Genomic DNA, 12,486 nt, shown 5'->3' with positions numbered 1-12,486 from the left:
AAAGCAGTCAAAAATGAGTAAAAAATAGACAAAATCATGGAAAATACAGAAAAAAATCACAAAAAAGAAGGACAGAATTCAGGAAAATAATACAGGAAGAAAATGTCAAAATAAACTCAAAACTAGAAATCATACAAAACCAGCAATTAGAAATCCAAAAGACAAACAACAAGATTTCAGAAATGGACAGTGTCACAGAAGGTTTGAGGGGCAGGTATGGAACAATGGAAAACAGGATCTGTGAAACTGAAGACAAATCCTCGGGTACCACTTTGTTTGAGGAAAAATCAGAGGAAAGAACAAAGAAAAATGAAGAACCCTGAAAATAATGTGGGATACAATCAAAAGCAAACATTTTCAAGTGATCGGAGTTCCAGAATAGGGGCAGAAATTGGAAAACACAGAGAGGATCATTGAAGAGTTGCTGACTGAAAGCTTCCCTAATATCATGAAAGATGAAAATCTGACCATCCAAGAAGCTCAATGAATCCCACATAGTATAGACCCCAAAAGAAAATCACCAAGGCGTATCATAATCACACTCACTAAAACCAAAGACGAAGAAAGAGCCCTGAAAGCAGCTTAAGAAAAATGAAAAGTCATGTACAGAGGGGAAACATAACACTAAGGTCTGATTACTCGGTAGAAACCATGCAAGCAAGAAGGCAGTGGGATGACATATATTAAACCTTGAAAGAAAAAAATTGCCAACCAAGAACAATATCCTGTGAAACTCTTGCTCAAATATGATGGTGAAATTAGGACCTTCCCAGATAAGCAGAAATTAAAGGAATATGTAAAAACCAAACAAAAGTTACAAGAATTATTTAAGGGAGTCCTTAAGTTAGAGAACAAACAACATCAGACAACAGCCTGAATCTAGGACACAAGGCCACATCAGCCAGATACCAACCTAGGAATGAACTCTCAAGGATAAAACAAAACTAAAAGATTTTCAACAAGGAACCAGAGAGGTTAGTCTGTAAATGACAACAACAACAAAACAATAAAAGAGGGACTAATGGCGTAGGTATAGAACTTTCAAAAAGAAAGAAAGTCAAGGTGATACCAAGTAATAACAGACTGGTTCAGACTTAGGAAGATAAGGGTAAAATTCAAGGTAACCACAAAGAAAGTTAACAAACCTACTCATCAAAATAAAGGAGAAAAACATAAAGTTTCAGTAAACACAAAATTTACAAAAATGAAAGAAATTAAAAAAAAATCCACAAACAAAAGGAATCCAGCACAAAAGAGTAAGAGGAACAAAGAAAACATTAGCACCACAAAATGACAGCAATAAGCTCACACCTATCAATAATTGCACTGAATGTAAATGGCCTAAATGCACAAATAAGGAGACAGAGAGTGACAGAATGGATAAAAAAACAAGACCCATCAATATGCTGTCTATAAGAGACACACTTTAGAAACAAAGGCATAAATTTATTAAAAATCAAAGGATGGAAAAAATACATCAAGCAAACAGCTACCAAAAAAGAGCAGGGGTGGCAATACTAATCTCAGATAAAATAGGCTTTAAAAAACAAAATCCACCATAAAAGACAAAGAAACGCATTACATAATGATTAAAGAGACAATCCATCGTGAAGACATAACCATGATAAATATCTATGCACCCAATGACAGGGTCCCGAAATACATTAAAAAAAAAAACAAATACCGGTATTGAAAAGAGTGATTGACAGTTTCACAATAATAATAGGAGAATTCAACACACCACTCTCGGTAAAGGACAAAACATCTAGAAAGAAACTCAACAAAGATGTAGAAGATCTAAAGTGCACAATCAGCTGACTCATAGGCATATATAGAACACTCTACCCAACAGCTGCAAAGTACACTTTCTTTCCCAATGCACATGGAATGTTCTTCAGAATAGACCACATCTTAGGCCACAAAGAAGCCCTCAACAAAATCCAAAACACTGAAATAATAAAAAGTATCTTTCTCTGATCACAGTTCCATCAGAGTAGAAATTAACAGCAGGAAGAGCAAGGAAAAAAATCAAATACATGGAAACTGAATAATTTTGTGCTTAAAAACAACTGGATGATAAAAGAAATCAAAGATGGAATCAAACAATACCTAGAATTGAACAAGAATGAAAACACATCATACCAAAACCTTTGGGATACATCAAAGGCAGTGCTCAGAGGTCAATTTATAGCAACAGAAGCACACATTAAAAAATAATAAAGGGACAGAATGAAAACATTAGCTACACAGCTTGGACAAATAGAAAGAGAACAGCAAAAGAACTCTACACCCACCAGAAGAAAGAACATAATAAAGATTAGAGCAGAAATAAATGAAATACAGAATAGAAAAACAATAGAAAGAATCAACAAAACCAAAAGTTGGTTCTTTGGGAGACCCAACAAAATCGACAAACCTCTGGCCAAACTGATGAAAGAACACCAGGAGAAGACATAAATAACCCAAATAAGCAATGAAATGGGAGACATTACAACAGACCCAAGTGAAATAAAAAGAGTCATAACAGAATACTACGAAATACCATACTCCAACAAATTTGAAAACCTAGAGGAAATGGACAAATTTCTAGATACACACCTATCTGGGTGTGTTAGCCCCTACCTGAACTAACACAAACTGAAGTTGAAAATCTAAACAGACCCATAATAAAAGAAGAGATTGAAAAGGTAATAAAAAAAAACCCTTCCAACAACAACAAAAAGCCCTGGTCCAGCTGGCTTCATTGCAGAATTCTAGCAAACATTCAGAGAAGAGATTACACCAGTACTACTCAAAGTATTCCAGAACATAGAACATAGAAAAGGAAGGGATAATTCCAAATTCATTCTATGAAGCCAGCATAACCCTGATACCAAGCCCAGGCAAAGACACCACGAAAAAGAAAATTACAGATCAATATCTCTCACGAATATAGATGCAAAAATTCTCAACAGAATTCTAGCAAATAGAATTCAGCATCATATCAAAAAAATAGTACACCACGACCAAGTGGGATTCATACCAGGTGTGCAAGGATGATTCAATATTAGAAAATCAATCAACATAATCAACCACATAAATAAAAGAATCACATGATCATTTCAATCAAGGCAGAAAAGGCATATGGCAAAGTCCAACACCCATCCCTGATAAAAACTCTCAATAAAATAGGCGTAGAAGGGAAAATTCCTCAATATAATAAAGGGCATCTATACAAAACCAACAGCCAACATCATTCCTAACGGAGAGAGGCTGAAAACATTCCCTTTGAGAACAGGAACAAGACAAGGATGCCCTTTATCACTACTCCTATTTAACATTGTGCTGAAGTCCTAGCTAGAACAATAAGGCAAAAAACAGAAATAAAGGGCATCCAAATTGGTAAGGAAGAAGTAGAGTTGCCCCTATTTGCAGATGATATGATGCCATACATAGAAAACCGAAAAGACTCCACCAGAAAACTACTGGAACTAGTAGGAAGCTTCATCAGAGCAGCAGGACATAAGATAAACATAAAAAAATGGGTTCGATTCCTATACATCAATAAAGAGAATGCCAAAAAGGAAATCAGGAAAACAATACTATTTATTATAATAGCCCCTAAAAAAATAAAATACTTCAGAATAAATTTAACCAAGGATGTAAAAGACCTATACAAATAAAACTACAAGATGCTACTGCAAAAAAAAAAAAAAAAGAGAGATCTACATAAACGGAAAAACAAACCGTGCTCATGGATAGGTAGACTCAACATTGTGAACATGTCAATTCTACCTAAAGCAATCTACAAATAAAATGCAATCCTGATTCAAATACCAACAGCATTCTTTAAAGAAATGGAAAAACTAATCATTAACTTTATATGGGAAGGGAAGAAGCCCCGGATAAGTAAAGCACTATTGAAGAAGAATAAAGTAGGAGGACTCACACTTCCTGATCTCAGAACCTACTATATGGCTACAGTAGTCAAAACAGCCTGATACTGGTACAACAACAGATACATTGGCCAATGGAACAGAATTGAGAACCCGGTTGTAAATCCATCCACCTACAGTCATCTGATCTTTGACAAGGGCCCAAAATCCATCAAATGGGGAAAAGACAGTCTTTTTAACAAACAGTACTGGCAAAACTGGATGTCTATCTGCAAAAAGATGAAACAGGACCCATACCTCACACCACACACAAAAACTAATTCAAAATGGATCAAAGACCTAAATATAAACCCCAAAACTATAAAGATCATAGAAGAAAAAATAGGATCTACACTAGAGGCCCTAACACAAGGCATTAACAGGATATAAACCATACCCAACAACACACAAACTCCAGAATATAAGCTAGATAACTGAGATCTTCTAAAAATTAAACACTTACACTCATCAAAAGATTTCAAAAGAGTAAAAAGAGAACCTACAGACTGGGAAAAAAGTTTCGGCTATGTCAGATCCTACAATGGTCTAATCTCTAAAATCTACAGGAAAATTCAACACCTCTACAACAAAATGACAAATAATCCAATTAAAAAACGGGGCAGAGGATATGAACAGATATTTCACCAAAGAAGACATTCTAGCAGCCAACAGACACATGAAGAAATGCTCGAGATCACCAGCCATTAGAAGGATGCAAATCAAAACCACAATGAGATACCATCTCACCCCGGCATTACTGGCACAAATCAACAGAACAGAAAATAACAAATGTCGGAGTGGCTGTGGGGAGATTGGAACTCTTATGCACTGCTGGCGGCAATGCAAAATGATCCAACTCTTTTGGAAAATGATACGGCACTTCCTTAAAAAGCTAGAAATAAGAATCCTATTTGATCCAGCAATTCCACTCCTAGGAATATATCCTAGAGAAATAAGAGCCGTTACATGATAGATATATGCACATCCATTTCATTACAGTTTGTGCACAGTAGCAAAAAGATGTAAACAGCCTCGATGCCCAACGACAGATGAATGGATAAGCAAACTGTGGTACATACACACAATGATAAAAAACAATGATGAATCTGGGAAGCATCTCACAACATGGATGAATCTAGGGGGCATTATGCTGAGTGAAATAAGTCAATCATGAAAGGACAAATATTACATGAGACCACTACTATAAAAATTCATGAAAAGGTTTGCACAAAAAAAGAAACAATCTTTGATGGTTACAAGGGAAGGGAGGGGTATGGATGGAAAAACACAAAATAGGCAATAGATAAGAGTAACTTTGGTGAAGGGTAAGACAGTACACAGTACTGGGGAAGCCAGCACAATTTGTTCAAGGCAAGGTCACGAATACTCCATAAACACATCTAGACTCCTGAGGAGTTGAACTACTGTGCTGAGGGCTGTAGGGACCATGGTCTCGGGGAACATCTAGCTCAATTGGTATAACATAGTTCAAAAAGAAAATGTTCTACATTGTACTTTGGTGAGTAGCATCTGGGGTCCTAAAAGCTTGCGAGTGGCCATCTAAGATGCTCCCCTGGTCTCACTCCATGTGGAGCAAGGGAGAATGAAGAAAACCAGAGACACAAGAGAAAAGTTAGTTCAAAGGGACCTAATGGATCACAACTACCACAGCCTCCACCAGGCTGAGTCCAGCACAACTAGATGGTACCCAGCTACCACCACCAACTGCTATGACAAGGATCACAGAAGAAGGTCCCCAACGGAGCTGAAGAAAAATGTAGAACAAAATTCTAACTCAGAAAAAAAAAAAAAAAAAAGACCAGACTTAGCGATCTGGCAGAGACTGGAGAAACCCTGAGATTATGGGCATGGGACATCCTTTTAGCTCAGAAATGAATTCACTCCTGAGGTTCACCATTTAGCCAAAGATTAGACAGGCCCATAAAACAAAATGAGACTCAAGGGGTACACCAGCCCAGGGGCAAGGACTAGAAGGCAGGAGGGGACAGGGAAGCTGGTAATATCCCTCTTTCGATCCAACATCGAGAAAGAAGAGTGTTGACATGTCATAGCGTTGGTAACCAATGTCACAAAACCGTGTGTGTACTAACTGTTTAACGAGAAGCTAGTTTATTTTGTAAACCTTCATCTAAAGGACAATGAAAAAAAAAAAGCTCTGTGTTTCTATTGGGTTATTGATTGCACTGGGGCATACATTTGTCAAAAGTCATCAGATTTTACTGTTAATGTCTGTACCACTCACCATGTGAAAAACTTGCTTCCATTAATAAGAAGCAAGCTATTAACTCTGCAGATGGAAATTTTCCAAATGAAAATTTTTATTCAAAGCTTCTTGGGGCTCGAGCCTAAGCTAGGCTCTAGGTAGCCTTCACACAGTCACTATCTTTACAGTTTCCAAAGCATCTTCCCAGCCCTGATCTCAGGTGTTTCTCACAGACTCCCTTGCAAGGAGCCAAGGAGTCTCTGGAGAGGAGTGGGCAGACCCAAGACCTGGGGGTCTCTCATAGGGCCCAGTGTGAGATAGGGCTCTCTCCCAACACCACTGACTCTAGATGGAACCACACCTTTTGCAAAGGTGAAGAGATAAGTAGTAAGTTCGCCATCTCTGGAGGTATTCGAGTCAGAGCAGAATGATGATACGTGAATGTCGTGGTAGAGTGTGTTGGGCTCTGTGACCTAAAATGCCCTGCGGGGCTAAGTCTGCCATTCAGGAGCTTTCCTGGGAACAGAGCGAGTCAGCTCCAGGCCCAGCATCCTGACTCCAGGTCAGCTCTGGTTCTGCTGCTCCCAGCTAACAAGTCAGCAGCACCTACATGGACCCTGGGCTGGCCCAGGCTGACCTGCCTCTGGAAGGCATCCAGATCTTTAATGAGATGTCTGGGATCAGGGCTAGTCAGCCCCAGGGCCACAGGCTTCCCAAATGTGTCCTGCTCTTTGTCCTGGGACTCTTGATACCAGCACCTTGACTTCCTGTGGCTCTTAGATTACAGTCCCAAATCCTCTGCCCTGTGCCCATTGGCCTTTTAGGTCTGCAAACACTGCAAACTCCTTCTCACTCCTTGCACATGATCTTCCCGTTTCCTAGAAAGCTCTTCCCCTAACCAACTTCTACTTATCTTTCAGGTCTTGACTTAAATGTTGCTTCCCCAGTGAAGCCTTCCCTGACGCCAAGACTAAGTCAGGGCCCTGTTGTATTCCCTCCATATATTTTTATTCCTTCCTGGCACCTATCACAGTTATAGCTTAACAAGTAATTGTATAATTATTTGTTTAATGTCTGTCTCTGCTGCAAGCATGTGAACTCCTTAAGGAGAGATTTGTCTTGTTTTCTAAGATGTTCTCCAGTGCTGAGCACAGTGCCTCACATATTCAAAATAAATAATTTATAAATAAATGAATGCGTGTGTATGAAAACAGAGAAGCTGTCAAGCTATCAAAAATTCGGGGGGGGGGGGGAATCCCACAGGAGAGTGAGGTGGGGGTGGAGTGAGGGAGAATCTCAGAACTAGAAGATCCAGAATATTCCATATTTTTAAAAATGTCTGTATCCTCTTGGCTTTTGTTATTGTTAGCTACCATCTAGTCTACCCGCAATTCATCGCAACTCCACGTACCACAGAACCACAGGCTGCCCAGTCCTGCGCCACCTGCATTAATGGTTGCAGATGGACCCGCTGTGATCCATAGGGTTTTCATCAGCTAATTTTTGGAAGTAGATCACCAGGCCTTTCTTCCTGGTTCATCTTAGTCTGGAAGCCACTGAAACCTGTTCAAGTATCACAGCAACACAAAAGCCTCTACTGACAAATGGGTGGTGGCTGCACATGAGGTGCGTTGGCTAGGAATTGAACCAGGGTCTTCTGCATGGAAGGTGAGACTTCTATCACTGAACCACCACTGCCTCCATCCTCTGGTAGGGTTCGCATTATGATTGCTCCTCTTAGGCTTGGCAGAGAGAAAGGCCTTCTTTCCTGAGCTGGCAGCAGCTTCCTGTGGCTGCCCCCATCCCTGGCTCTGAGGGGCTCCTCTTTGGGCTCAGTCTTTGGGCAGGTAGTGCTGGAGCCCAAGGTGTGTGCTTGATTTAGAGCCTCATCATCCTTCATCCTTCCCTGGGCCAGACTCTACCCTGCAGGCTCCCATCTCCTGACCTCCTGCCTGCAGCCAATCCCTAGTCCAGCCTGTACTCAACATGGCCAGATTCACCTCCCTAAAACCAGGCTTTCCCCAGGCTTCTGCTGCTTCCACACCTCAGATGCTCCCCCTCTGTCTCCTCTGGCCCTGTCTGCCCACATGCCTTTCCCCCTACTTCCCCCAGCCTGGCCACACCAGCCTATTCAGACCTAGGAGTTACCCCGGCTCCAACCTGAGGGGCCTGGTGGCCACCTGCACCTCTGCTGCAAGCACACGAAGGTACTCCTGCCTGCCATCCTGGGCACTCATGACCTTTCATCCCAGCTCCTGTGAAGCCCTTTCTCCACTGGGCAGAAGGCTGGACAGGAATAGGGCCCAGGCCCAGGCTCAGGCCTGCCCCTGGATCTGCTCCATGGGTGCCCCTGATGCATGGCATGGTCTACAACCTCGGCCTCAAAGGACACAGAATACGAGTTGCCAGACCAATGCCAGGCTGGTGCCAACTCGGGCCCAATGGGTTCTGCCTATCCTGGCCCCAGCCTGGCTCCTTGCCCCCAGACACTGCCCATACCACTTGGCTCCAGCCCAGCAAGTAGGTGGGTCTGACCAGGGTGCAAACCCTCCTCCAGCTCTCAGCCTCCCCCTGCCCCTGGTCACTACAATGCCAGGGGCAGAGGCTGAAGAGAAGCCCCTATAAGGCTACTGGAAAATACAGGCCCACCTCCCCCAGGAATAGCCTCCATGGCCACAAGGCCAGGGCAGATGGGTAAGCCTGCGATGGAGTCCTTCGCTGCTGGGGCTAGCCTGGAGGGCAGAGAAGGAGAGGGGGGCATCGCAGCAATCACCGTCTAGGTGACTTTAGAGCAAAGTTTAGCAAAAGGTTTAAAGTTCTGTCCTGACAGCTCCTCTGCAGAGCAAGTGGATCAGGTATCATCATCCCCTGCTTGACAGACCCACCACCCATCTCTCGGTTTGTTATGCTGTGGTGGCCTGTGTGTTGCTGGGATTCTGGAAGCTATGCCACTTGCATTTCAAATACCCCTGATGGACAGGTTTCAGGGAAACTTCCAGACTAAGACAGACTAGGAAGAAAGGCCTGGTGATCTACTTCCAAAAATCAACCCAGGAAAACCCTATGGATCACAACAGAATATTGTCCAACTTGATCGCTTTGAACACATCATCAGGAGGGATCCATTGCTAGAGTAAGACATCATGCCTGGTGAAGTGGAGGGCCAAGGAGGGTGAGGGAGACCCTTAGTGAGTGGATTGGCACAACAGCTGAGACGAGGGGCTCAAACATGTCGGTGACTGTGAGGATGACGCAGAATCGGGCAAAGTTTTGTTCTGTTGTATGTAAGGTCGACAGGAGTCAGCGTTGACTCAACGGCAGCTAACAACAGCAACAATACTTGACAAATGGGGAAACTGAGGCTCAGGGTCACAGAGTCAGCCAGGAACAGAGCTGGACTGGAACCCAAGTCCTTCCAGTTGCTGCTAAGAGAGTTCCAGGGCGTTGCTATGAAGGTTACTTTGTCTGTGACAGATAATCTCTTGGTCTTGAGAACATTTTCATACACACCAGCAGATGTAATCTGCCCAGCTTTTCTGTAAGGTCAGTGGGGAGGGGCTGGCATTACATTTTCATTTGCACAGAGGATGGCATCGAGGCTCAGGGAGGCTGAACAGCTTGCCCAAAGTCAAGCAGCAAAAAAGTAGTGGGACTGGAAACCTGTCTCTGGGCTTTCAGCCCTTCTCTTCCCCTCATGGAGCCCCTTACCTATTAACTCTTCACGAGGCAGTCCTTCCTTGCACCAGGCTGCGGTTCTGCCCTAGCACTGGCAGCCTCCCCTCAGTGGTCCCCAAAGCGGGCCCAAATCTCTGTGAGCCCAGGTGCCGCCTCCTGCAGGTTGTCCTGTGGGTGGCCAGGCCCCTCTGCCACCACTTATCACCATGGGCCTGAGAGGTGGGCTTCAAAAAACCCTGGGGTGTTCCTGACCCCCACCTTGGCCCCCACCTGGAGTCCTGCCTCACCACTGGGGGGAGGAGACCTTGTGAACCAGCAAACCCTATTTCTTGGTTCCACACACACAGCTTTTGAGAAAGGCCTGTGAGTGTCATGGAGGCAGAGGGGCCTGTGCCCCCTGTTCCCTGATCCCTGGGTCCCCAGGGAGGAGGGCAGATGGCAGGATACCCAGGCCCCAGAGTAGATCCAGAATCCACCCCTGGCTGGCCAGCTTGCCTCCTGGGTCTTCTTGACCCTCAGTGGGATCAGCCTCTTTGTGCCTGTCCAGGGAGGGGGCTGGGCCTCACATGCTGGGAGGCCTTGCTGGTGAGCAACTGCTGCTTCTGGGAGGCCAGGATTCCACTCATGGCTTAGCGGGTGTCTCAGGAGACCCAGGGTGGGACTCAGAGCCCCAGTCCTTGGAAGGCCGGTCCACTGTACCCCTGAGGCGTATCAGCACTGACTCCTCTGGGTCCTCCTTCCTGCCTCATGACCTCCCATCGGAGCCAGCAGGCAGACACTGCCTAGCTCAAACACTGGCAATTTCTCCCTATTGCCACAGAGGATTCAGACCAGGGCATTTATTCCAGCCCTTCTCCCACTCTGCACTCCAGCCACCTAGACCCCCATCCCTGGATTTCCTGTCTTCTGAATCTTCTGTGTATTGTCTAAGCTCTTCCCTCTGCCCGCACTGCTCTCCTCTCTGGCTGTCCACGCCCCCTGATCACCCAAGGCCCATCTCAAGTACCCCAGTTACATCTCTTTCCCTCCTCCACTGGGGTCTGCATCCCTCCCGGGCATGGATCACAGATGTCTAGCTTCCAGAGGTATTTATATCTGCTTTCTCCCTGTCTCCTGGCCTGGGAGTCCCCAGGGCCAGGACTGGGTCCCCATCTTCTCAGGACCCCCAGCTCCTTGGAGGGACAGCACTTGGGGCAGAATGAGCATTGGTGAATGCCTGACAAATTGAATCAACTTTCTCTGAATCATAGGAGTCCTTGAGTAGTGCAAACAGTTAACACGCTCGGTTGCTAACCCAAAGGTTGGAGGTTCAAGTCTACCCAGCCATGCCTTGGAAGAAAGTCCTGGCAATCTACTTCCAAAAAACCAGCCATTAAAAATCCTATGGAGCACAGTTCTTCTCTGACACACATGGGATTGCCATGAGTCTGAATTGACTCAACGGCATCTGGTCTCTGACCATGGGTTAGCAGGAGACCCACAGGAGAGGGGCTTCAGGAAACCGCCAACCTTGCTTTCATGTACAGACAGGGAAACTGCACCCCAGAGAGGGAAGGGACTGGCCAATGTCACACAGCAAGCTGGAGATGGGACTTCTGGTTCCTGTCCTTGTCTGTCATTGGCCCTACTGCCAAAGGCCCCCCTGGGGAGACAGGGAAAATTCTTACTGACTGAAAAATCCTTCCCCCATCCAATTGCAGCCCCCAACTCATACCTCTGTGATGTGACTCATTCTTGGGCTGAGACCCTCAACTCCTGCCCTCTGTAGAAGAGCAGATACTAAGTCGCCGCTTCAAACATCAAGCGTCCCAGTCCGGTGCTTATTCCACCTTAAAGATCATCTGGACCCTTCCTTCATTTCCCAGGTGAAGAAACTGAGGCCCGGAGAGGAAGCAGCTAGCCCAGGTTCACACAGCAGAGTCCAGACCAGAACTTGGCCCACAGGCTCAGTGTACAGAAGACCTGACCACCTGCTTACCTGGTCCCCAAGTTTGCTTGCGTGGTCCCCAGGCTTGTGTCTTGCCCACTCTCCTGTGGGGCCTCTCTGCTGTCAGGCATGCTGGGGTCCCTGGGAGGGGAGAAGCTGCGTCCAGCTCCAGAACTGTGTGGCATCTGCTGCAGACATCCGCTGAAGACAGCTTGGTCTCTGGCTGCCCAGTGGCAAGAAGTTGGCCTTGAGTGGGCAGTGGGGGCGGGCATGGGGCGGGGGGGGGAGGCGGAGACTGGAAAGGCCCAAAAAGACTCATTTCCTCTTTATTTTTAGAAGCTCAAAACACTCTTCAGCAGCGAAGTTGCTCAGGATTAAAACTTTCCTTTTCTTTGTTGTTTTGTTTCACTCAGGATGAGGAGAATTTCAATGAAGTCTGTGTTCTTTTTGATGCAAATCCACTCCTGTTCTCCCAGGAGTTCTGGCCAATGGACTCTGGGCATCTGGGCCCCCAGGAAACCTCCCTCTGGCTTTAAAAGGCCACACTGGAGTAAAAGGGGCTCTCAGCACAAATCTGGACCGTGCACCTGAGGTGGCTGCTAACTCGGCTGCCCACATGTGATAACCTTGCCTCAGCGGTAGCTGGACACAGCCCCTGGCAAGGAGGTCACCTGTTCAGCCAACCTCCCGCGGGCCCTGCGCTGCAGACTGGAGACCGAAGGAGGAGATATCCATGGCTCCTGCCC

The 12,486-nt window shown here is 45.3% G+C and overlaps 1 protein-coding gene across 3 annotated transcripts in view; it reads right to left on the bottom strand.

The window, feature by feature from the left end:
• The window catches only part of ACSBG1 (acyl-CoA synthetase bubblegum family member 1), a 65,685-nt gene extending 53,728 nt beyond the window's left edge, over nt 1-11,957 (bottom strand). For all 3 annotated transcript variants that reach the window (XM_049852850.1, XM_049852851.1, XM_049852852.1), the window contains exon 1: nt 11,792-11,957. In XM_049852850.1, the coding sequence (XP_049708807.1) occupies nt 11,792-11,925 (134 nt within the window). In that variant the 5' untranslated portion in view covers nt 11,926-11,957. The remainder of the gene's footprint in view (nt 1-11,791) is intronic.
• Between the last annotated feature and the right edge of the window lie 529 nt (nt 11,958-12,486).

Source organism: Elephas maximus, chromosome 13 (genome assembly GCF_024166365.1).
Source record: "Elephas maximus indicus isolate mEleMax1 chromosome 13, mEleMax1 primary haplotype, whole genome shotgun sequence".
In the NCBI taxonomy this organism is placed as follows: domain Eukaryota; kingdom Metazoa; phylum Chordata; class Mammalia; order Proboscidea; family Elephantidae; genus Elephas; species Elephas maximus.
This window is presented reverse-complemented; position numbering and strand designations above follow the sequence as displayed.